Genomic DNA, 27,860 nt, shown 5'->3' on the forward strand with positions numbered 1-27,860 from the left:
CTTGGTTTGGATTGATTGCTGGTGAGCTAGTGTGATTTTTTGGGACTGTTAAAGAGCCTTGTTTTGTCTTATTACCAGAGTTGGTTTTCTGGTTCCTTCTCATTTGGGTAGGCTCTGTCAGAGGAAAAGTCTACGGGTGAAGGCTATTGTTCAGATTATTTTGTCCCAGGGGATGTTCCCTTAACATAGTACTCTCCCCCTTTTTCTATGGATGTGGCTTCCTGTGAGATAAGCTGCAGTGATTGTTATCTCTCTTCTGGGTGTAGCCACCCAGCAAGTCTACCAGGCTCCAGGCTGGTACTGGGGTTTGTCTGCACAGAGCCCTGTGATGTGAACTGTCTATGGGCCTCTCAGCCATTGATACCAGCACCTGTTCCAGTGGAGGTGGCAGGGAGGTGAAATGAGCCCTGTGAGGGTTCTTACCTTTGGTGATTTAATGTTCTATTTTTGTGCTGGTTGGCCTCCTGCCAGGAGGTGGCACTTTCCAGACAGCATCAGCTGTGGTGGTATGAAGAGGTGGTGGGCGGGGCCCTAGAACTCCCAAGGGTATATAGCCTTTGTCTTCAGCTACCAGGGTGGGTAGGGAAGGCCTATCAGGTGGGGGCAGGGCTAGGTGTGTCTGAGCTCAGACTCTCCTTGGAAGGGTCTTGCTGCAGCTGCTGTGGGGAATGGGGGTGAGGTTCCCAGGTCAATGGAGTCATCTACCTAGGAGGATCATGGCTGCTTCTGCTGAGTCATGCAGGTTGCCAAGGAAGTGAGGGAAAACCAAGAGTCACAGGCCTCACTCAGCTCCCACACAATCCGAAGGGCAAGTCTCCCTCCCACCGTGCCCCTCCCCCAACATCCTGTTTCCAGGCAGTAGATGAGCAGGGCTTGAGAACTTGCCCCAGACTAGCCACTTCCCAGGTGCAAAAGAAAAGGGATTTGTTTCTTCCCTCACCTGTGGAGTCTGCACACCAGATTCCTGCCCTCCCCAGGGTTCTGGCCAGGAGGCTTCTTGCTGGGTTCAAATTGTTACAAAGTTCAGCTGGGGACTTCCTTCTCCCTGTGGCATTTTACCCTGTGCCTCTGATCACCCTCCCAAAGGATCCCTGTGGTACCAAGCAGGGATGGCATGCTTAGGGACCCAGTGAGCTCCCAGGTCCTTTCCCGCTGCTTCCTCTATCCCTGTATTTTGCTTGGCTCTCTAAATTGACTCAACTCCAGGTAAGGTCGGAAAGTTCTCCCACAAACTAGACCTTCAGGGGTTGGAGTCTATCACCATTCTCTGGTATGTAGGCTGGGACTTCTTCTTATGGCAGGAGTAATGGCGTGCTAATCCCAAACCAAGCCTCAAGTGGCCTTACAGTTTCTAATCCCTCTTTTGGAACTTTGCCATCACCATTTGAACAAGCCCAGTCTAGACTTCTAGAGAACAAGATACTATAAAGGAGAGCCCACTTGTTCAGCTGAGGCCTCCTAGACCTGCTTACAACGAGCTGACTCCCAACCAGAAGAGAGAGCCCAGGCACTATTAGAAAGCTGCATACCCAACCCAAGCTGGTTACATACCTGTTTGTAGCCCAGCTACAAACAGAAGAACCATCAAGCTGACTTGTAAACTACAACATGTGCTTCTTCATTTAAAGCTTATTTAAAGCTGTTGAACTTTGGGTTTGTTTGGTTCACAGAAATAGCTAACCAATAAAAATGAATAAAAAATTCTGGTATGTTCAGAAAATGAAATTCAAAGATGAAAATGAACACATTATTTTCTACAAACAACATGGCCAACTTGCACATCCTGTTGAGCAAAAAAAGCCAGACACAGAAGAACACTAGTGTTTCTGTCTATCTACAAAAAGTTCATAACAGGAAAAATTAGTAAAGAGTAATTTAAGTCAGCAAACTGGTGACCTCTGGGTACAGACAGTACCTGGAAGGGGACGAAAAGGACACTTCTGAGTTGACACTCTATTCTTGATCTTGATTCTGGTTTCATGAGTCAGTTCACCTTATGAAAATTCAGTGAGTTTTATACTGTTTGTGCACTTTTATCTAGGCAATTCAATAAAAGAATGTTTTAAAAAGAAATCGGTAAAGGGTTGAACAGAAAACTGACAGAAGAGAGCATAAAAAGAGTATAAGCCTCACTAGTAGTCTAAGGAAAGCAAGCCAAAGCAGTCAGAAATATTAGTTTTCACCCATTAATAGGCAATAAATTTAAAAGACTAAAATATCCAGTGCTCAAGAAGGGATGAGAAAATATTCACATATAGCTAGTGTGTGAATTTTATAAACTAATCTGACAAATATATTAAAGTTTGAAATACATGTAATCTTGATTACATCCATTTAGCAATCTAGCCTATAGAAATGAAACCACCAATACATAAGGCTATACTTACAAGAACATTTACTGAAGCAATGTTTATGGTAGCAAAAAACTTACATCATCTTGAATGTGCATCAAAAGTGGATGTCTGCAAAAATTATGGTTTATACATAATAGGAGATTAAATTATGTAAACCTTAAAAATAATGTGCTATAATATTTTGTCCAGTAATGATAAGGGCATTAATTTCAAAAGCAAAATTCAAAGTAATAGATATAGAGTGATCCTAATTTGTTTAAAAATAAAAGAGATTAACCCAAAAAAATCCTATATAAATGTTGTAAATGTTTTCTTCAGCATAAAGTTTTAGAAAAATACAAATAAATCTGTTAGCATTAGTCACCTCAGGAAAGTAGAATTTGGAGAAAGAGGGCACTACTAATTTTTATTTTATATATTTTTTACTTTTTTACTTGTTATGACAAGTATATATTACACTGGAAATGAAACAAATACACATGTTAGAAAATATTCTCATATTGGAAAATAAAGTGTTCTTCTAGAGAAACAAACTCCTTAATCTTTCAAATCATGAGAGATAAAAACTCAACAGTTGTGATCTCTTTGCAAGATTGTTAAAAGCCAGTCCAGAAGCACATCATATCACATATGAATTTTATCTGATTATTAATTCAAGCTGAAGAAGAAATAAATTATCCCATAAAATATCTCTTAGCACTTGGAGTAAATATAGTTTGAAAAAAATGTGACTGAACCAACAATCTGTTGGAAAATTCTATTTGCTATATGAGTGGAAAATATTACTCAGAGTACTGACATTTCCTGTTTATCACTGAAAAAAGAACTTAGTTCTCTAACCTTGTAAATGTAATTCAACTGTGAATCTTACAAACGCTTGCAATAAGAGTTTGCCTTATTAAACAAATCAGGTTCATTTGGCAGTCTAGTTCTTAAAGTAACTAAACTTTATCTTAAAAGTAAGTATAGAAATAAAAAGGAAAGAGAGAAAAGTAATGAGTTCCAAGTTATAAAGGAACTAATATACCATATAAAATCTAGTTAAATGTAAATATTTCAATTTTTCCCTCTTTTAAATGTCTCAGAAAAGTCAATGAAATCAAAGTGAGTGTCCAGCTGTTCTAAATTACTGGATAATAATATCCAAGTAATTTAGAGCCTTTTGAAAAGCTTTAAAAATTATTTAATTATAGATTGTTAAGAGATGATAAAATGAAGATATAAATCTTAGGTGTATTTTTTACTTTGAAATTGTTTTATATTTCATATTTTGAAGGAGAGATAGAGATAAGTAACAAAAATTTATGACCTAAATTTCAATCTCAATTTCAATTAATTAACTGGATGAGAAAGGCAGTTTTTTCCTCTGGACTTCATTTTCTGCAACCATGAAATAAAATGTTGACAAAAGCAAACAGAAGGTTTAGACTGTTAGAGGAAAGAAGGATTACTATAAAATGACAATATTTCACATCTATTGTGCCTCAGGTGTTCTATAAACATTTTCCAAATAATTTTACAGTAGTATTATGCATAGGTCATATCTCCATTTTGCCAATGGGAAAACAGATTCAGAAAAGTTCTGTAAGTTACTCAAGGTCATATAAGTGGTAAATGGTAGAGCCCGGATTTGAAATCAGGTCTATGTGACCAGAAAGACAGGAAGGGCCCTTCAAACTTAGGTTCATATAGGTTAAATAAAGTGTTAAAGCTCCCCCTACTAGACTAAATAAATGGTGTTCATAATACACGTACTAATAACACCTATGTGTGTAGCACATTTGCACTGAAAAGAGTTCAACACAGTAATTCAGATCTCAGGCATTAGAATTAAACAAGGCTAGGTGCCCACCCCATGTTTGCCACATCTGGCTCCGTGACATTAGAGATGACATTACATTTTTCTGAGCCTGTTTTCTCATCTAGAAAATGGCATAGGTAGTAAGTAAAGCACAGTGTTTGACACATGATGAGCAATCCATAAATACTTGTCTTCTAAAATTCAATATTTTAAAAGCATTTTCAAAGTAATCTTGAGAAGATATGAAGTGTTATTTTTATGTTATATATGGGTATATACTAACACCAAAATCATAAAAGTTAAGGGAAAAGTCAAGGGGCATATTCAAAAACCCTGTGTTTAGTTTCCATCCTAAAGGCCCAATTTTACATTGAAGGTATGAGGCTAAAATCAGCTATTATGGAGAAAGTACACAATTTTATTAATAAAGGTAATTTTATAAAGACTATGGAAGATTTCAATGGCTAAGAGAAACAAACATACATCTTTGGAGGATGATATTAAAGCAGTATTTTTTCAAAGCTTGGGCAATAAATAAATAATTCCTTGAGAACTTTTTTTAAGCCCGTGTTTCAGTAAAATAGAAAGCAAAATGAGACAAACCTTTTCTATAAAAAAAACCCACATATATCACATACATTTAAATTATTAAGAAAACACAGCTGACATTAGCAATGGAAATGGACATGGCTCTAACAGACTCCACTGTCAAGTCACTGGCTCTAGGGAAGACCTTGTCATTTCCACAAGAACTGAAATGAAGAGATGTACACATAAATAACAGAGAGTCCCCAAAGCTGCCGAATGAACATTCGTGTCAAGCTATGTGATAGTGGCAGTAAAGGAGAAGAAGAAAGGAGAAAGCAGTGATTGTTTGGGCACAGTCCCATGCCATATGGAAAGAATAATTTGGGGAAAGCACAGAGTAGATGAATTTTAGGTAGGTGGTAGTAGTGGTAGAGGATGACTGCAGAGGCAAAAACAGAGGCCATCGTCCTCTTTGGAACTGCCTGCGGCTTTCCTTTTTTTTTTTTTTTTTTTTCTAAGACAGGATCTTGCTCTGTCTCCCAGACTGGAGTGCAGTGGTGAGAAAATGGCTCACTGAAGCCCCAAACTCCTGGGCTCAAGTGATCCTCTCATTTCGGCCTCCCAGCTAGCTGGTACCAGCTAAATTTTTTAAATTTTTCTGTAGCAACAAGAACTCCCTCTATAGCCCAGGGTGGGCTCAAATTCCACTCCCAAGATACTGGGATGATAAGTGAGAGCCACTGCATCTGCCTAGCTTCACTTTAAAGAACTAAATGGTTACATGCATATGTGTGCAATTAAGAGGCTGGTTTTATTTCTATTTCAGAGAACATGATACAAATTGCTAGAGTTTTAACAATAAATAAAATTTGTTAAAGCCACACAAGAGTAATACTCAAGATAAAATTAGTGACCCCATTTAGGTATTAAAGGCCTCGGACTTCAGTCCCCCCTGCAATATTACACACTGGGGACTTTGGTATGGTTAATTTATTCTCTGATCAAAAAATCCATTTATCCTGACAACAAGTAACTGCAGGGATTCTGCATTCTAATTTGATGTATTAGACTATGGGTTTAAAGTTTAGCCAGCAGCTGTTAGCTGGCTTTAGTATGGGCAGATGTTGGTTGTATCAAGTATTCTTTGCCACATGTGGGACCAAGTGGAGCTTCCTCAGAGACCAATGTGTAATACTTCAGAATGTTAATGTTGAAGTCAGAGTCTTATTTTTTAGTCAACAAATGCTGTTTTCTGTAGACCTAACAGTCATGTTTGGCGGCTAAACCAGCAAAAGTGTTTATGTCTGTTTACTTTTTAAATAGATCATCTTCCCCAGGGAAAGGAATACTCATAGGAAAACTACTGGCAATGGGCAAATTACTTAACTTTTCTGGGCTTCAGTTTCCTCATCTGTAAAATGAAGATAGTAACACTGCCTACATCATAGGTTGTTTATGAGGACTGACAATCCCCAAATTGGACAGTTCTCTCAATAAATGTTGGTTCTTATCATCTAATTTTATCTTGATGCTTAAGCACATCAACAGAGGTTGCCTCTGTTTATGCCTCTGCAGTCATCCTCTACCACTACTACCACCTACCTAAAATTCATCTACTCTGTGCTTTCCCCAAATTATTCTTTCCATATGGCATGGGACTGTGCCCAAACAATCACTGCTTTCTCCTTTCTTCTTCTCCTTTACTGCCACTATCACATAGCTTGACATGAATGTTCATTCGGCAGCTTTGGGGGCTCTCTGTTATTTATGTGTACATCTCTTCTTCTCATCCAGACTGTGAGGTCTTTGGGCTGAAAAACTACGTGTTATATTGCTCTATATACAAGACATAGCACTGAACGCTGTCCAAAGCAGACACTCACTAGATACTCTGATTCTTTTTCATGATTTACAGGTGTAGTGTGAAGGAATGTTTCCAGCTGATTAAGATATATAGTGGGCATATCGAGTACACATCTGATTTCTGAAACATACCACAAACCAAAGTGTCTCTCCTATATTTTCATTTCCTCAGGACAAGCTAAAGACCAAGAGGCTATGGGAGCATTATTAACAGTTATTTACATGGTCTTGCCTTCACTAATTTTTAAAATTCCACACAGAGCAATTCAGTGAGATTTCAGTGGTGCAAAGATCTCTCTTTATTGGCAATGGGATGCATTTTAAAGTCAGTGAGGTGGTTTTCAGTGTATGGTTCCTAAAATGGACCCATTACATTATAAACATGAATGTGTAGCATTAATCTCCATGTATATATTTCACTAGAACATAAATCTTTTTTCTTTCATAGAAGAAATTATCCCTTCTATCTGAATTACTTCAAATTTTATCATAAAACTCAGCTGTGGTTCCAGGAAGCAGCTGGTGTTTTTGCCTCTCCATTTTCACCAAAAAAACAGCAAGCAATGCATCAAGGAATAAACTATCTCAAAACCATAAACTGCTTAACTCTTCTTCATGTGCATGCAACTAACATAGTATATATCGATAGACATTCAATATGTGTTCACTCTTTACAATATTTGTTGAATAAAATAGTTTATTACTATAATAAGATGTATTAGTGCTACTTAATATGAAGGGCATTTTACTAGGTGCTATAAAATGTAACTTGACAAATGCAATCTCCTGGGAAATGTTAATATATATAAAACAGTTATTTTCAAACAGAGGGTTTATATCAGAGTTACTTGGGGAACTTTTCCCAAAAAACAGCAACAACCACTATCATCACAAAAGCCTGGACTCCCTCCCTGAAGATTCTGATCCTAATATGCACCCTACATTATGAATCAAGAAAAATACAATAATAGCTCAATGAAGCAAACCTCAACCATAACATTTTTGATGTTAGTGTAGTATTTTTCTTCATAAAATAGATATACTATTAAGCTCTTATATATAATCTGAATTTTTGATGCACAAATACATTCATATTAAATGACCCAAAGGAAGTCTTGATACCTTAAAGAAGGTATTGATAACTCAGTAAAGGTGGGAAAAAGTATCCTCTGATTTATGAGTTTTATAAACTTGAATACAAAATATCTCACTTATCAAAAGTGAGTTTCCACATATAATTTTTCCTGCTAATCACTAAAAGCTCCATTTATAAAAACTATTAAAAATTTCACTGTTGTATCATAAGGCAATAGACATCTTCCTGTTTTGATAAGTATACAATTGTTTACATTGAAAATAGAAAACATATAAATAAAATTGACCTGTGATATCCTATGGCAACACACAAAAATTATCTGAATTCCTTTCACAATTTTAAGAAAATCTTTTATTATAATTTTATGCATATATATTTATACACTTCTTCTATAAATTTCCAACTTTGTCAATTCCAATAATACAATGAAAGAAGTCATAGAATTTTAAGGGTTAAAGATCACTTAGAACAACTTCTCAGTTATACAGATTTATAGTCTTTGAGTTGTGTTATTAACATGAATTTGGTCTCTTGAGAGGCATTGTGGTGCAGTCACATTAATTTTCAGCTAACCAAAGGTTAAAGTAAGATTAGAACCCAGACTATCAGTCTGGTTCTTAGGTCTTTTCTGAGACACCAACACTTCTAGTTTTTTCCCCAACAACATATATCTCTTTGTGTTTTAGAGCACTTTAGGCATTTTGTCATAAATTTAACCGCCAAGTGAAAAATGTTAGTATTTCTTCTCACGAGTAGCTTTTTACAGATCGTTATAGCAAAGGGGAATCAAACAGTCCATTACCATTATTTTCACTTAACTCCAAAGAAGATCTTAGCTCAGCTTAAACAGAAAGCTTTTGGCTTGCTTCCAGCAATCTTTATGCTACAAGACGTGTCCAATAAGATTAGCAGGCTCACTAACTTCTTTCCACTGAAATTATTTCCAATTCCTTTCTCCTTAATATCATCTCCCAGATTTAACATGAAGCCTTTTTGCAGCCATAATCTTTAGCCTAATCATCTTAACTCTAATCTTACTTAAATGACTTCCTAAATCACAAATGAAACTTCGTATGTGTCATCCATCGTTAATGAGCATTTGTAATCCCCAAGGGTGAAATCACCCAGCCTCTGTGTACTCATATGTGACTAGATCTAAGTCACTTTCCAGGATCTCTGGACTGATGTCTCTGGAGGATTCTGGTGGGGTCTACTCACACAGTCCTGTGTCCTGTGTCTATGCATTAATTCCGTAGGACTCAAAAGTAGTCCAGCAGAATATAGTATTGTGCACTTCCAAATTTGTTGAGTGTAGATCTCATGTCAAATGTTCTTACCACAATTAAAAAAAAAAAAAAAAAGAGACTCAAGGAAACAAGGGAGGTGATGAATATGTCTATTACCATGGGTGGTGATGTCACTATAAGTGTTTGCATATTTCCAAGCTCATCAAATGGTACACACTGTAACTGTGCAGTTCTTTGTATATCTGTTATACATCAATAAAGCTGTCAAAAAATAAAAAGTAGCTCAGGTTCTGACAAGTTTACTTAAAGAACTCATGGCTGGATATAAGCTATCAGACATCTTCCACACAAATTATTTTTCATTGTAACATATGCATCTTGAAAAAAATAATAAGGCCTGGATAGATATTTAGAAGTAGAAGGCTAGCAAAATTGTATGGCGAAAGCCCCATTAGTATTGCTCAGAAGATCTGCATTCGAGTCTTGGCTCTACCTCACCTAATTTGTGTAATGTTGAGCAAGCTACATAAGCTTGCTGTGTCTCAGTGTGTTCATATGGAAAGTGGTGGTTATTCAGCTTACTTTGTGGGAGGCTGTGAAAACGTAGTGAGATAATGTATTTAAAGTATCAAAAAAACAAGAAAGTATTTTACCTACATACTTCCTTGTATGTAAGTAAAAGTCATTATAATTTAAAGTTACCACACCTCTTAATCCCATTGTGCTATCAACATCTAGAATTCAACATAAATATCTTAGTATCCTTTCAATAAAGTGCTATTAATTAAATTATTTACTAATTTTTATAATGAATAATTACCAAGAAAAGTGCTAGTGCTTTTCAATTTTCTCATCTAAACTTTTGTACTACCTGAAAAAGATATACAAGGTTGGAGTAGACTTGGGTGGTAGAAGAAAAACTAAAAAATAAAAAAAAAATTGCTTCATATCAGTTGAAAATGGCATTATTTTAAGGCCATAGAATGGAAGACTATTGGGTGACTTAAGAATGTCAAAGATTATCTCCCAGAGGATAGTCACCAGTTGGTTTTTATCCTTACTTAGACAAGAACAGGAGGAAATTAGCTTAAATTTCATTTGGGTTAGAGTAATGGAAGCAAGCTATGAAATCTAATTCCCAGGGAATCTTTTCTTCAAAATAAAATAGAGACTTACTGCCTACCATTGTTTCAGTGCAGCCCTGACTCCAAGAATGAGAAAACACTAGATGAAGTTTTAGTCATTCATCTCTATAATCCCCTTCAAGGGAAGAAAACAAGCAATGACGAGCCTATTATGCAACAGGTGTTTTCACTTGTTTTCATTTCATCTTTGCTGAAAATTATTTTCCTTACTTTGCAAGTCAAGATGCAAGCTATGAGCATTTAGTCTTCCCAAGGTTATCCAGTGAATGAGAAAGAGAGTTTGAACACAACTGCTAACTACCTCCAGAGCCAATTCTTGTACACTGCACCAACTTACCTCAGTAAAGTCTTGCTCACCCTGGCACTCCTAATTTTTATCTTTATTTTAAAATGACATTATCTCTGTGACTTAAGAGGTATCTGAAAACTAAAGCAAATTGGGAATATAACCAGTACTTATTGAGCTATCTAATACACTGCCAAACATATAAGCACTCTACAGATACCGCTCTCATTTGATGACAGCTAACATACGAGGCAAATACGGTTATCAGTCCTACGTACAGATGGAACCTAAGGCTCAAGGAAGTTAAATTGCTTGCCCTGAATTCCACACTAGCAGGCTGAGGAGCCAAGATTCAAATCAGTTGCTCTGACCCTGTAGGCCATGGTACAACCACTAGGTAATATGGATATTATAAAGATTTGTGGTTTCAGAATTTGATTTGTTGTGAATACTTTACATTTGCAGCCCTTCTGTGTTTAGAACCAGCTGTTCCCAAAACTTAATAGCCATTAAATAATATCAGTAGCAAGTTTAGTTAAGTGCATGGGAATTTAAAGATCAAAAAGTGAGTGTTGTATAGCCCAGAAATAAGAAAGTCTATGGGCATCTTTTTTAAAAATCAAGTATTTCTGTCAACAGACCAAGCAGCCACACATGTCTCTAGACATTCTGGATTCTCCTGGGGATTCTGGGGCACTTTGTCATGCTCTAGAAAGGACTAAGACGCCTCAAAACTTATCCTCCAAGTCCATGCTCGACGTGCTAAAGAAAGGGGTCTTTTAACTTCGGCGTACTCAGTATTTTCACCTCAGCATGCCCTGCGATTGAAAAGCATGCATGGCAGGAACTGAGACCACAGGGCAGCAGCCAAACCCCAGCGCAGACTTTTCTTTTTGTTTTCATCAAATCACAGATATTTAGAAGTAGAAAGAGCCTATTGAGGTCATCTGGTCCAATCCCTTTATCTTACAGACAAGGAATTTGAGGACTAGGCAAGGTTAAGTACTTTCTCTAGGGTCAGAAAGCTAATTAGTGACAGAGTTAGCAATAAATCACTTCCATGAAAAGACATGCTTTCAAAGCAAATTTAATTACCTTGTACTTTCAAATGACTAATAAGAACACCCATGTAGCTAGACGATCTCCAGTGTTTCCATGAAGTAGATGTAACTCAAGAGGATCTTGAATGAACTTTACAACACTGAACAATCTAAGTCAGCAGTCTTTCAAATGCACTAATTTGAGTCAAATCGTTACTTGTAGGGGAAGTGCTCCTACCAACTTTTTTTCTGTACAAAGTTACAGTTTCAGCCACAGTAAATGCCCCAGTATTTTCATCTCTTGTCTAGTAGATAAAGAATAGACAAAACTTAGGATACACTTCGAAATGAGGAATAATTTTTGGCATCCATAAACATTGTACCACAAATTATTAAAGGAAAAGATTCTTTTTATTTTTATGGCATAACTTTTTCCCTAGAAGATCAAGAATCATCTATTTTATCAATTGATGACAAAACCCAGAGGTGTAGGGGTAATCCATTGGTGTTAATAATTTAATAACCAAATAGAGTGTTGCAAAATATTTAAAAGAAATGGAAAGTATTTTCATGTAAGATAGATTACGAAAGTTAATTTATTTCAACATGAATCTAGCTAAAAACCCAAAGATTTGCCTTTATAAAATAAATAGAGTTAAATAAGAAAGGATAAAAGGGAAACATCAATAAGTAAGAAGAAAAAATTCTAGAGCTGGAATGGATATGGGTTAAAAACACAAATAATCATTAAGTCAGTAGTTAACAGCAAACACCTAGTCTCCTATATGAAAAAGTGAAACAGAAGGTGAACACATGAAAAAACAATGAGAACTAGACGGGGCAGTCTGTGCAAATGCAGGCTGACAACAAACCAAAATGCTGTTTCCATCAGGGGGAAAAACGGCATCAATTAAAATATGGCTTGAAATATTATTTCAGGAAAGAAGGAAAGAGATATACTGTCAGAGAAGAGCTAATTCTGACAGCCATAAAAGCATGTAGTTTGACATTGAGAATGCTCAAATTCCCACAGTTTACCAAATTTAACCCCAAAGACTTACACATTCTCGGAAAATAGAAACCCTCTATTGCACTTAACATTTCAGAAATGTGTTAATGATAAGGTTTTCCATTTGACTGTGTCTTTTTAAGTGAACACAGTAGAAAAACGGGTAGCAATGTCCATTTGACATGTTGTATTAAGCCTAATGTTCATGTTAGGTGCCTACTCTAGGAAAATCAATTTTCGAGTGGCTATTTCATGGCTCTACAGTAATCTGGCTTCAAGGACATTCCACGGCTATTCAATGTCAATTATTCTTAAATTTTCATGTTCTAGGAAACACTCCCCAAATGAAATCATTGAGATTTATGAGTGCTACTAATAGAAGAGAACAGAAGAATGGATATTTCATGGAAAAAAAAGATGTTTTGTTCAGTATCAAGTAATAAAGCATAGCATTTCTCTTCCTGTAGCAATTGATGATGAAGAGGATGATGACAGCGTTTTACCTCAACTTCACATTTCTGCAAAGCTGAAAATGTTCAAGGTGACCCCCTTAAATGAAGCGATGGACAAGCTAGGTTTTCTTTGGAACTCTGACTGCCTAGAAAGGGTTTACTTGTTTGGGATCCCTCTGTAATCCAGAAACCTAACAAGATGATCAACAGATTAGCAATTGCGTGTTGCTAGTGATCTACAAAATTTTATTGAATTTACATACTTTGTTTAACAGAAATTATGTTCCCAGCACTGTTATAAATACTTTACGAATATCAAACTCATTTGATTCACTTAATACTCATAGCAATCTTGTTAGGTAAGAACGATTATTATCGTCAATTTCCAGAGGAAGAAACTGAGGCACAGAGAGGTAAATTAATTTGCCTGAGGTCACACAACTAGTAAGTATAATCCTCTCTTAAAACTCAGCAATGGTCAACCTTTAAGCTTGATACTGCATCCTTTTCCAGGCCTTCTTACTAAATGGTAGTTTTCAATGAAAAGTCATTCAGGGAGCAACACTGAAAATAAATACTTGCCTGATCATAATAGTTGTTTATTAATAGTTTTCTAAGTGTCAGATACTGTGCTAAGTGCTTAAAAAAACAACAACTCCTGTTTGATCTTTAATGTAAGCAATTCCATTAGAAGGCACCATTTCCATTTAAATGAAAATACTGAACTATGTGTGGCTCATAACTTTTCTGTAAGTTACATGACTAATAAATGGAAAGAAGGAATTCAAACCTGAACTATCCATCCAGTCACAGAACCCACCTACTGTAGTATGAGAGGTACTGCCTCCCTATTAGGGAGCTAGTCCTTTAAGGAGAGAGGGCTAAGGGATGATGATTTTGGCTGGCTGTTTTTCTTTTTTCTCCCCTTTGCCATAATAGGCCATCAGCAAGTTTTCTATTAAATGGAATGAGACAAATCGCATTTAAACAGATATATTAGGAGTGTAGTTCATCTATGAGAATTCCCAGACAATAAAAGCCCCTCAAAAAAAGCAGTGTGTTAAGCCAATTCAATAACCCCCATTTCTAGCAAAGTATATCCAACCATGACTAACAGTCATGACAATGCCATTACTGTTGACTAAAGAGAGTGGTAGAATCAACCTTCTTTAAAAAATTTTAAATTTACGATAAAGTCACATCTAAAATAAAGCTTAAAAAGAGTCATGCTGAAATATGGAGAGGTGGGCTGCAGAGTGGTCTCGAGTACCTGACACAAAGATGATCTCACATGAGAAGTACAGTTTAAATATAAATTACCAAGAATATTCTTTTCTACAATTTCCATATTCACCTGCAATGTGATATGCTGTCATCTGATAATACCCACATTTTCAAGCCACAATTTTAAACATTTTTTTAAGAATCAAAATACAAATCAATAAATTGAGATCACAAATGAGTTGCAACAGCCAATAATTGTATTATAATCCTATCTTTTCTAGAGAGAAAATCATTTATGTTTATTTTATATTTTAGTCATTTTAGAGATTATTTACCTTATTTTATAATTTTAGAAGCAAATAATTTTTACATGGTTAAAATTTAAATTTTAAATATAATAAATATTTTTAAATTTAGTCATTCTTATCAAACTACTGATATATTTTCTTTGCTTAGTCTTATAGTTACTATAAGTATAAAATGTGTGCAGTAGTCTTCCCTCATCTGAGGGGAAAACATTGCAAAACCCCCAGTGGATGGCAGAAACTACAAACTCTATACATACTATGCTTCTTCCTATACAAGCATTAAAGCTTAATTTATAAATTAGGAGATTTCCAAATACTTTCTTGTAAGACCTTAACAACAATAACTAATAATAAAGCAGAACAATTATAACAATATGCTGTAATTAAAGTTATGTGAATGTGGTCTGTCTCTCTCTCAAAATATCATACTGTACTCACCCTTCCTGTGATGCGAGATGATACAATCCCTACATAATGAGATGGAGTGTAATGAATAACGTAGGCATTGTGACATAGTATTAGGCTACTACTGACCAGAATCTATATTCCTGAATCTCTGCAACTATTCCTCACCTGCAGTAAATGGCTTGGTGTTACTCATTTCAGGCAATCCCTTGTTGAAGTCTTTGTATAGGCTCAATGCTTTCTAGCGCAGCACGTTGCTGTCAATCGAAACACGTTTCTGTTCATGTTTTCTACCCACAAATTTAATGCCTTTTCCATTTCAACTAAGCACTTATCATGCACTGTGGCCATAACTTTTGCAGTCTGAAGTGAGACAGCAAAATTGGCATGAATTTCTTTTTCCTTCTTCACAATTTCACAGAGAGAAGATTTATTCTTAGCATAGGTCTTAACAACCTTATCTTTTTTTATTAAGTTGAGAGCTTTCTCCTTTTCACTTACAGAAGCACTTGATGGCTTCTCTTGGGCATATCTGAATTGCTAGCTAGCATCACTACTCTTGTGCTTTGGGGTCCATTGTTAAAGAAAATAAGGGTGACTTCAACACAAGAACTCTGATACCATGACAATCTGATAACTGCAACAGTAAGTCTAATAACTGAGATGGCTACTAAGTTACTAATAACTGAGTTACTAAGTTACTAATAACTAAGTTACTAATAACTGAAATGGCTACTAATAAAGATGGGCAGCGTTTCCAGTGTGAATACGCTAGACAAAGGAATGATTCACGTCCCAGCTGGAATGAAGCAGGACAGTGCAAGATTTCATCAAGCTACTCAAAATGGCATGCAACTTAAAATTTATGAATTGTTTATTTCTGGAATCTTCCATTTAATATTTTCAGATCACAGTTGACCATGGGCAACTTAACCCATGGAACCACAGATAAGTGGGTCTAGGCACTATCAACATTTAAACTGCAAATACAAACGAATTAGGCACTATCAACATTTAAACTGCAAATACAAACGAATTCTTTGTGTGAATTAGACACCAGAAAATGAAACTGATTTCTCACAATTCAACTGTAATCGATATTCTTAAAACTCACTGCAAATGACACACCACACAATATGATATAAAATGAATCTTCTCATTTCTGTGAAGGTACTTTTTGTTTGTAGCAGAAAAGGACTGAGGCTTTTTGATACAGTGATTTATGGAACATAAAATAAAGAATAAGGAGAAGCTCTTAACTGATGGCTTTTCAAAACATAGGAGTCTTTGATTTTATGGAAAGAATATATACTTTTCTTAAATTATTAGAAATCATCTCTACTAGAAAAAACAGCATGGAAATCAGACAACTTAAGGCAAATCCTAGATTTATGAATTCTACATCATTAAAATTTTGTTGAAACCTTGAATAAGTTGCAAATGAAAACTGGATTTGAAAGGCTGCCTTAAAACCACTTACATATTACTAAATATTTTGAATTTATTTTTTCAGTAGAGCTTTCTTTTTTGAATAATATCCTATTTTAGTTAATTTTCAAGGAAAATGTTTCATAATACTTAATAAACTTTAAAATATTTTAAGGTTTAGCAAGATAAGGAATCCATCCTATAAGTGGTATTCTCACATAATAATAGGATTTTAAATTCTAGCCACCAAACCTCTGTCCCCTGTAACAACAAAAGTTTGTATGAGCACTCCCTTATGACCTACTGTCCTTCCCTCAAATCCGTTTTGCTCAAGGTAAAGAACTTTTGTTGTCTAGAAGACCTCCAAACATTGCAAAAAATGCTCCAATGCCTTTCATGTTGATGCAAATGTCTAGTGAAGACAGCTATGTATTCCCAAAAGTACTTAATTCTAAGTTCATGTATCTGAGAATTACTTGATATGCTTCTTATAGGAAAGTTTATCTGAGTATCATTTAATATGCTTCATATAGGCAAGTTAGCGAAGAAAGATGAGGTACCAAGCAAATATCCTACATAGAGGGTTGAAACATACACTGAGCTCCCTGAAACATACATAATTATTTTATTTCATTCAATTCAATTATTAGCATTAACAATGGGAAGAATAAAAATGCATCAACAGTAAGTGGTTAAGAAATTTACAATTAATGTTTGCCAAAAAGTGGATAAAGGACCAATTGTTTGAAACATTTGTTTTTATTTCTGAATCTACAGTTTTACATTTGTCTCTTAAGCCTGGTTCCAATTAAATTTACTGCAAATGACATACAGTACATACAAATGAAATATTCTCTTCCCTGAGGAAGACTTTTCATTGGTACAAGGGAAGCACTTGGGCATGGTATTAATTATACAAAATTAGAATCTGCATTCCCCTTTTCCATACACAAAGTAGAAAATAACTTATTGCACAGAGGTAAATGATTCACCTGCAGTCACACTGTTGGTTAAGTCTCCTGTCTGCAAAAATAACCTATAAATATTTAGGACTACATATTAACTCAATAACATTCCCTAAAGCCACTCCCTTTGCCTCTGTATGTAGTTATGAATCATTTCATAAACCAAAGGCAGAACTGTAAACAAAAATATTTGTAAACAAAAGAAAACTAGGGAAATATATTAAAAATTAACAAATTATAGCCACGAATAAACTTATAGAATGTGCTCAGTGTTTCTATCTCTGCTAAAATGTCTTGAGGTTGATAGGAAAAGTGTTATGACTGTCCACCTTTTACAGATGAAAAAACCTAAGGCTACATCATTACCCCAGAGTGACTTACCTGAGAGCACATAGTTTAATTAAAGGGTGGACTTACGATTCTCTAACCCATGTATTTCCCTCTAGATTCCAGAGTCTGGCAATTCATTCCTTATCCACATCGCTTCATTACATGGTCTGGGGACTGACAGAAAGGCAGCAACGTCTGGCCTTCTGAATGTTTACTGTATTCTGTATGCACTATTTAATTCTATCTTACTCTTTCTTGTGTCTTGGCCATGTCTCTCCAGTCTCATTGTAAGTTCTTTGAGAGTATGGATCATACCTTTGGCCTCTGTGGAATTAACAATTACTAGCACAGAGTCAAGGACTTGTAACTTTTTAAAAATATTTGTTCATTCGCTAAGTAGATGCAAAAGTTCTGGTAGGCCCATTCCAGAAGGGTGGAAAATAATTGTATGGCACAGGCAAATTGGGTTTATTTACTACCCAATTCTGTATTTTTTTATTTGTGTAGAAATTCACTAATTTTCTTTTTTCTATTTTCAAAAAAATATTATAACTTTTTTTTATGACAGTATCCACTGTTTTCAATGAAGCAGATGTTCCCAAACATTATTGGTGAGGAATGTAACCTTTATGGGTATAATTTATCAATATGTAAACATACTATTTTAAATTGCAATTCCAGTAATTCCAATTGTAGAAATGTTGCCTAAAATAATAATTAGCAGTGTTCATGTGCATATCAAAACGTGTACCTTTGATGTGCAAAATTAGGAGATAACCAAAATATTAGATATAATCCAAGCTTTCAGACTCTTGAAAAAGTATGCAGGTCAGCTAAGCCAGTTCTTTTTTCTCTAAAAAACTTTCAAATAATTGAAAAACATTTCTATATTTTTTACTGTTTTCATTATATTAATAATATCAATTTCTTCTTCCATTCATGAAAATCAATTTTAGCCTATGAATGAGTTACATACCTTTATTACATGATGCTTTTCTTGGAACACAGGAATCTTAAACATTTGGCACCAATATGTTGTATCTTTGTTTGGGATGGGGACCTGTCTTAATAAAAAGGGGAGGAAGACACAAAGTCACCTTCTCTTAACATGCTCCTGAATAAAATAATGTAAACAAAAATGCTCGTATACACTTTCAATAAGCCCATCCCTACAATCATAAAACCTGAAAACACTTACGTCCTGATTTACCAGATCAAAGTACGGTAAAGCTGTAGACAGCACACTAGTTTTCTCAGGATTCAATAACCGCAAACTCTTGGTGCCCCTATTGGAGTCATGGTACTTGGGACCAGCTTCTCCTGCATCTTCATGGTGGTAGGCCCAGATCACTCTCACAGTGCTATCCTGGGGATCAGACATGGGCATGATTAGGTCTCATGAGAGCACTTTCCTTACCACTGAGTTGAGTTTAAAGAACTCTATTGTAAACAAGATATAGAAGTGAAGAAAAGACAATAATGACATTTGGAGTTCTCAACACGGTCTCTAATATTAATTGCATAAATTTGATTAAGTCATTAAAGATCCAAATATATGAGTTACTTTTTGGAAGGAATCATCTCTCAGCATGCAAGATTATGTGTTCCAAAACATACTGAAGGACAACTGACTCAGTAATTACACTTTTAAATATATGACACCAATAAATCATTGTCACGCCAAAACTTCAAACTTGCAACTGGTAGCTTCTAAACAAATATTCTTGTTCAGCAGCAGAGACTTTGGAAACTTAAACGCCATGGAAGATTTTAGGGAAAAACAAATTAATACAATAAAAATTAAAATTACCTAAGACTTTTCCTTTTACAGTAGATGTTTTCCTAGGCACTAGCCTAGTCACACATATAAATTTACAGAAAGTATAAATATAGAAGGATTTCTGATTCTGAGTTTTTTAATTATACTACAGTTAATCTACAGTCATTTTATGAATCCTGGGAATTTCCTAGGGACTGGTTTACCGCAACTACGGAAAGTACTGTCAGATGAAATTGGTTTCCATTGAGCAACCAAGAGAGATTGCCCAAAGGGCTATGGGTTGGGGAGGGTTTGCTGGGGTGTAAAGAAATTGTTCAATCCTCCCACAGATAAAGGTGTTTTTGCCAGATCTTTGTAATAAGAACTTTGAAAATAAATAATAAGGCAAAAGCTATTTATTTTAAATGTTCTCTTTGCTATATTCTTTCTTAATAAGTCAAATGACTATAATTATTATTCCAATTAAAGTATAATTGCACTGTATATTGCATTAAAAGTAATCCCTCTCTTTGCATGCATTTTTTCTGCCTCGTTTACTCTTTATGCTGAATGTTAATCAGAACTGCTTCATATTTTTTACATTTCCATTTTTGAAGCTTTGATTTACAAAATAAAAAGGTAATCGTATTGGTCTACACAAAATAAAATTAATCCAAACAATTCATGGAAATTTCTGAAGTATTACATATCTTCTAAATATTTAATTTGAATGCACATAAAGATATTAATTTTTGCATGAAGTCTGAAAATAAGAAATCTCATTTAATATGCCAATAGGCAATTATAATCAGCCACCTATTCATCTTGATTTTAGGAATTTACAAAGATTAGTCCATTACAAATCAGATGAATTATATCCTAATATTCAGATTCATAATTCTTTCTTGTGTAATACATTACTTCAAACAGTTATCTGTTGTGTATTTTCAAACTTCATGGAGAGTAAGATGTATTTATGGCTAAATCATACAAATTTTAAAGGGATCTTCAAAATGTTAAACTCACACAAAAATGGATTTTATTGAAACTTACAGTCTTATACATTTTTGGCTTCTAAAAAAGTAAAAAAGAAAGAGCTAAAAAAAACTAAAAAATAAAAATAAAAAAAGATTTCAAAAATATTAGAAAAAAGACTATATGACTTGTTTCTCTTATTCTTTAAAGTGCTTCACAAGTGTAAATATACAATTTATTCATGCATGCATTCACTCATAGATGCCTTACCGTTATACTCTTGTCATTTATGTCACATGTATGCAGCTCTCTGGTAAATTCAATTATTGTGTGTGTGCTATTTTCCATGGCATATTCTAGATGGTAATCTTGCTGAGCATCTTTTTTCAACTCTCTATTTGCATTTGTAAAATAATCCTGTGGAAAATATGGAAAAGAAAAATCAGGATACCTAAATACAAAGAGAAAAGAATTTATAGGACCTTTAAAAACAAAGTCTTGATATCTAGAGTTATTTTATAAATCCCGGGAATTTCCAAGGGGCTGGAGTATTCCAACTGGGGAATCAGGTCCCTGGGAAACTAGTCCATCTTTGAACTTCTGACCTTTCAGGAAAGCATAGTGTAGATTGATAATATCATAGAGCATCAAGAGATGGAATGAATAAAACATTTGATACCATTGTGTGCCTTTCCTTCCTTGGAAAAATTAAAAGAGGGCCTATAGCACTATGAAATGTCTTACCGCAAAGTTTGCATTTATACAAAAAAAGTTTGATAACTAGTTAGCAGCAAAGCCAGAATCAGCCCTAAGGTCATCACTCTTTCTATTACAACTCCTGGTGGAGCCCCACTTCACCATTCATAAGAGCAAAGAGATCCGTGGGCAAGTGCGGATTATAGGTTGTTTCAATATGACTTTTAATGGCATATCCTTATTAAAATAAAATGCAATGGGAAATATGCAAAGAAACAAAACTAGTTGAATTACACGATATTGAAAAACTAGGGAAGTTTTGTTTTTGGGGATTAGCCATAATTTTTGTACTAAACTTGTTCAACGGTGTACCTATCACTTCTTTTTGAGACGGAGTCTGGCTCTGTTGCCCAGGCTGGAGTGCAGTGGCACGACCTCTGCTCACTACAAGCTCCACCTCCCAGGGTTCACGCCATTCTCCTGCCTCAGCCTCCCAAGTACCTGGGACCACAGGCACCCGCCACCATGCCCGGCTAATTTTTTTGCATTTTTAGTAGAGATGGGGTTTCACCATGTTAGCCAGGATGGTCTCGATCTCCTGACCTCATGATCCGCCCATCTCGGCCTCCCAAAGTGCTGGGATTACAGGTGTGAGCCACCGTGCCCAGCCAGTGTACCTATCACTTCTGGGAGGCAGACCAGTGCGGTGGAGAGAACATTGGCTTTGGAAAAAAATGACTAGGATGTGATTCCCAGTTGTACTCCTAAACAGCCTTGAAGAATTGTTGAAGTAAAACTCTGAAAGCTTAAGTTTTAACATTACTAAAATGGGGATAATATATACCTATTTTATAGATTTTGAAAAATAAACAAGTGAGATAGTATGGGCGGGGGCATAACTGCCTACATGGTTAGCGCCCATTCGATACATATTTTCTCCTTTGCACCATAGTTTGGTTTTATCCCCAAAATATCTTCTTATGCCTTTTACCATTCGCCTACTCTGTTGAGTCATCAAAATCACAGTATTAATTTTTGTCACTTATAAAAGACACAAAATTTGCCTTAATTACTGCCTTTCTGGTTTTTCAGTACCTGATGATATTTTATTTTTGAGAAGTTGTACAGTTGATTTAGAATATACATGCTGAAACATAATTATAATTACTTTTACTAACAGTAAAATTGTATTTGAAGAATTTATAGCTATGTTTGACTGAGAAAATGCAATATACAAGATAAAACCTCCCATTGTCTATAAAAGTCATACTCAAATAGATGGCATTTGGCATTTTTATTCCTAGCACTTTTGTATGGTAATTATAAGTGTGCGTATGTTTCCCATCCAGGGTACCACATCTAGATTTTCTTTAGTATGTTAAAACCCCAAATTTTTGGCAATGCAGAGTCTAACTCACCTTTCTTGACAATGATAACAATAACTACAGCTTCTTATAGGCACCAGGCCCTGTTTACACCTGTTACATGTATTAACTAAACTAATCTTCAAATCAAATCTATCGTGATAAAACTATTTTTCTGCTTTACAGATGAAGACATCAAAGAACAAAGAGGCTAAGCGACTTGCCCAGGATTTACAGCTAGTAAACGGAAAGGCAGGATTCAAACCTTGGCACTCTGGCCCCAGAGTCTGGATCCTTTTTCACTCTTCTACAGCATAGTGGCCACTGCTGGTGTGTCCGGAATTGGTGGGTTCTTGGTCTCACTGACTTCAAGAATGAAGCCGCGGACCCTCGCAGTGAGTGTTACAGTTCTAGAGGTGGCGTGTCCAGAGTTTGTTCCTTCTGATGTTCAGATGTGTTCGGAGTTTCTTCCTTCTGGTGGGTTCGTGGTCTTGCTGGCTCAGGAGTGAAGCTGCAGACCTTCGCAGTGAGTGTTACAGCTCTTAAGGCGACACGTCTGGAGTTGTTTGTTCCTCCTGGTGCGCTCGTGGTCTTGCTGGCTTCAGGAGTGAAGCTGTAGACCTTCGCGGTGAGTGTTACAGCTCATAAAAGCAGTGTGGACCCAAAGAGTGATGAGCAGTAGCAAGATTTATTGCAAAGAGCGAAAGAACAAAGCTTCCACAGTGTGGAAGAGGACCCGAGCGGGTTGCCACTGCTGGCTCGGGCAGCCTGCTTTTATTCTCTTATCTGGACCCACCCACGTCCTGCTGATTGGTAGAGCCGAGTGGTCTGTTTTGACAGGGTGCTGATTGGTGTGTTTACAATCCCTGAGCTAGACATAAAGGTTCTGCACGTCCCCATCAGTTCAGTTAGATACAGAGTATGGACACAAAGGTTCTCTAAGGCCCCACCAGAGCAGCTAGATACAGAGTGTCGATTGGTGCACTCACAAACCCTGAGCTAGACACAGGGTGCTGATTGGTGTGTTTGCAAACCTTGAGCTAGATACAGAGTGCCAATTGGTGTATTTACAATCCTTGAGCTAGACATAAAGGTTCTCCACATCTCCACCAGACTCAGGAGCCCAGCTGGCTTCACCCAGTGGATCCTGCACAGGGGCTGCAGGTGGAGCTGCCTGCCAGTCCTGCGCCGTGCGCTCGTACTCCTCAGTCCTCGGGTGGTCAATGGGACTGGGTGCCGTGGAGCAGGGGGTGGCACTCGTTCGGGAGGCTCAGGCCGCACAGGAGCCCATGGAGGGGGTGGGAGGCTCAGGCATGGTGGGCTGCAGGTCCTGAGCCCTGCCCCGTGGGAAGGCAGCTAACGTCCGGTGAGAAATCGAGCACAGAGCCACTGGGTTGGCACTGCTGGGGGACCCAGTACACCCTCCACAGCCGCTGGCCTGGGTGCTAAGCCCCTCACTGCCCAGGGCTGGCAGGGCCGGCCGGCTGCTCCAAGTGGGGGGGCCCGCCAAGCCCACGCCCACCTGGAACTCCAGCATCCCGCAAGCACCGTGCACAGCCCCGGTTCCCGCTGGCGCCTCTCCCTCCAAGCTGAGGGAGCCGGCTCGGCCCGCCTTGGCCAGCCCAGAAAGGGGCTCCCACAGTGCAGCGGTGGGCTGAAGGGCTCCTCAAGTGCCACCAAAGTGGGAGCCCAGGCAGAGGAGGTGCTGAGAGCAAGCGAGGGCTGTGAGGACTGCCAGCATGCTGTCACCTCTCACTGGGATAGGATGGGTACGTTTATTTTTGTTTATTTTTTCTGTCTCCAGAAATTAGCTATGTCAGTTTTTCACATAAAATGTTACTTTTCTTCTGCCAAAGTTGAGGTTTGTCAAAATTCTTATTTTGAGAACTGGGTTGCAATTGTGAAAGTAATTTAAATGAAATACTCCTGTGAGTCTGTGATTTTCCCATTTTTCATCATATAGATTTTCAATATGTAAATGAAATAACAATGTCTGTAGACAATGAGAAATTTAGATCAGTTAACTGTGCCTTTTCACTGAACTCATATTTCATTACATGATCCAAGCAGTTTTTGCAATACAATACAAACTGTAATCAGTTCAAGGAGTAGAATAATTATCCGAGTCTTGCAAATATGTTTCCAAAACCATTATTTCCACAAAATATGGAAGTATCCAGCTGGTTTGCCAATTTTCCACTCATTCTATTTCCACTCAACAATACCAACTCCTTCCAGCTATTCCACCTTTTTCTGGCTTTTCAGGTAACTTAGTTATTAGAAAATGAGAGAAACTTCACTCAACTTATGTTGATGACCCCTTGTGCCATCTGCCCTATGTAATCAAGCGAGTGCTTAATATTTAGAAAAGACAGCTGCCAATTATTTCAAAGTTCTGAACTCCCAGAAAAATGCTGTTGTCTAAAAGAAGCTCATATCTTCAACCTTACTGAAGGAAAATATGGTTGGATCTTATTTTAAATAAAATTTAAATATGAACTAACCTAACCACCATGGTAATTCCACTATAATTTTTTTCACAGCCTGGGCGCGGTGGCTCATGCCTGTAATCCCAGCAATTTAGGGGGCCAAGGGGGGTGGATCACCTGAGGTCAGGAGTTTGAGACCAGCCTGGCCAACATGGTGAAACCCCATCTCTACTAAAAATACAAAAACTAGCCGGGCGTGGTGGCAGGTGTCTGTAATCCCAACTACATGGGAGGCTGAGCTGAGGCAGGAGAATTGCTTGAACCTGGGAGGCGGAGGTTGCAGTGAGCCAAGTTTGCGCCATTGCACTCCAGCCTGGGTCACAAGAGCAAAACTCCATCTCAAAAAAAAAAAAAAATTTTTTTTTCATATTTTCCAACTTTGAGGTCCTATTTTGGAGGCAGATCTTCAGATTTGATTATAATACACCTTAGCTATCCAAATAATATTATTATTTAACATGTTTACTTCAGCTGGGCCCTCACTAATGGCTGGAAATCCATGTTAATCTCTTGCTATTTTCTGAAGACACCTCCCAAAACAAATATTCTAAACCTTCTCTATGCAAGATTCTGACATTTCCCCATCCTCAGCTTATGATCACACATCTCAGTTTATTGAGAGAATTTCAGTTATGATACATGAGAGCTCCCATTTTCATTCTTTCTATCCTAAAAAATATCTACTTTATGGAATCAAAATAAAAATACTGATTGTAAAAGAAAGCAGAAAAAGAGAAAAAAATAAAAAGAGAAGATGGAATAAATAGAAAATAGATGTAAATGAAATGGAGAAACATCACAATAGATCCTACAGACACTAAATGGTTAATAATATTATGCTTATCTTGAAGCCAAATAATTGGATACTTTAGATGAGAAACAAAGTCCTTACAAGACAAAAACCAGCCAAAGTCATTCAGAAAAACAGAGGTACTCTGAATAGCTCTATAATCTACTCATGGGTAAAAACCTTTCTAAGAAAATCCTAGGCCAAGATGCTTTCACTTGGAATTTTACCTAATATTTAAGGAAGAGGTAGTACCAACTGTTCACAAATTCTTCTAGAAAATGAAAGAGGACAGAACACTTCCTAACTCTTTTTTTTTTTTTTTTTTTTTTGAGACAGAGTTTCACTCTTGTTGCCCAGGCTGGAGTGCAATGGCATGATCTCAGCTTGGCACGATCTCAGTTTACCACAACCTCCGCCTCCCGGGTTCCTAATTCCTTTTTTTATACCAGCATTACTTTGTTACCAAAATTAAAGACACTACCAAAAAAACTACACACCATTATCACTCATGGACCTAGATGTGTATTTCCTTAAAAATAGAAATAGAAATATTTCTTAGCAAATAGAAGCCAGCAACATAAAATAGAATAATATAGCATGATCGTGCAGAGTTGTCTTAACATTAGAAAATCAATCAGTATGACCTAGCACATCAAAAGTCTAAAAAAGAAAAACCATATGCTGAACCCAATAAATGCAGAAAAAAACAGTTTATAACATTCATTCACTGCAGAATCTCTCAGTAAACTAGCAATAGAAGGGCACTTCTTCAACCCTTTAAAGGGCACCTATAAAAAACCTACAGCTAACATACTTAATGATAAAAGACTGAATTCTTCCCCCTAAGTTTAAGAACAAGTCTGGGAAACAAAGCAAGGCACATTCTCCACGTGGAAAGCCCTACAGGTGATTGTCCACCATGAACAGTTTATTTCTGTTATTCCCTGGCTCTACTTTCACCTCCCATTCTCTAACTAAGGACTTCAAAGTTCTGTCCTTAAAATTATATTTCTATCGGCCAGGCGCGGTGGCTCACGCTTGTAATCCCAGCACTTTGGGAGGCCAAGGCGGGTGGATCACGAGGTCAGGAGATCGAGACCACGGTGAAACCCCGTCTCTACTAAAAAATACAAAAAGTTAGCCGGGCATGGTGGCGGGCACCTGTAGTCCCAGCTACTCGGAGAGGCTGAGGCAGGAGAATGGCGTGAACCCAGGAGGCGGAGCTTGCAGTGAGCCGAGATTGTGCCACTGCACTCCAGCCTGGGCAACAGAGCAAGACTCCGTCTCAAAAAAAAAAATTATATTTCTGTCTTCATATTTCACCATTTGGGAATCTCATCCACTCCAATAGTTACAAATTATCACCTTTATTCAGTATCACATATTCAAAAGTCTTTTTCCCTTGGAAGTCTTAGTGTCATTTCAAATGCAATGGATCCAAAATTGTATTCATATTTTACTTGTGTTCCTGAATTTCTTTAATTATACTACCATTCTCCTAGCTATCTAAATTCAAAACTGTAGTCTTTATTTTTCTTTTCTTTTTTGAGACAGGGTCTCACTTTGTCATCCAGGCTGGAGTACAGTGGTGGAATCACAGCTCACTGCAGCCTCATCCTCCTGGGTTCAATTTTATTTCTTGTAGAGATGAGTTTTCACCATGTTGCCCAGGCTGGTCTCAAACTCTTGAGCTCAAGTGATCTGCCTGCCTCAGCCTCCCAAAGTTTGGGATCACAGGTGTAAGCCACCATGCCCGGCCTGCAGTTTTCTTTAACTTCTTTCATGTGACTCACATCTCCACACATAGCCCCTGCTTCTATCAAGTCTTCCTTTGAAAATGAACCTACCTTTTAGTTCTATTTCATTTTGACTATTCCTATTTCCCACACTCTACGTTTACATACTCTGTCATAGTCTTCCTTGAAAAATCACTCTCAGTGTGTCACTGCATTTTATTCAACAGTATATAGTACAAAGTCTATAATTCAGGGTCCAGGTTTCCTCACATTGAGCCTAACCTGGCTTTCCAGGTTACCTGTTATCAATCTCACCACGGGACCTGTACTAATTGCTCCCTTCAATTACTCTGCCTTTTCCCAGCTCTTTGCTTTTGTTCACATTCTTCTTCCCTATCCCCCCTACTCTCTTCATTCAACTAAGATATCTTCTCCACTAACTCCACCTACTGAATCTCTTTTTCCCGCTAAGGCTCATGATTCTATTTCCCCTATGAAGTTTTCTTTGATCATTCCAACCAGAAGTGATCATTCCCTCTCTGAATTCCTATTCCTCTATTTACATTCCCA

At 36.9% G+C, this 27,860-nt stretch overlaps 1 protein-coding gene across 1 annotated transcript in view; it reads right to left on the reverse strand.

The window, feature by feature from the left end:
* The window catches only part of MOXD1 (monooxygenase DBH like 1), a 105,756-nt gene that overhangs the window by 57,139 nt on the left and 20,757 nt on the right, over positions 1-27,860 (reverse strand). Inside the window, exons 2-4 of the mRNA XM_003255722.3 lie at positions 20,486-20,632; positions 18,680-18,847; positions 18,458-18,541 (exon numbers count right to left, since the gene is read on the reverse strand). Of these exons, the coding sequence (XP_003255770.1) occupies positions 18,458-18,541; positions 18,680-18,847; positions 20,486-20,632 (399 nt within the window). The remainder of the gene's footprint in view (positions 1-18,457; positions 18,542-18,679; positions 18,848-20,485; positions 20,633-27,860) is intronic.

Source organism: Nomascus leucogenys, chromosome 3, assembly GCF_006542625.1.
Source record: "Nomascus leucogenys isolate Asia chromosome 3, Asia_NLE_v1, whole genome shotgun sequence".
NCBI lineage: Eukaryota > Metazoa > Chordata > Mammalia > Primates > Hylobatidae > Nomascus > Nomascus leucogenys.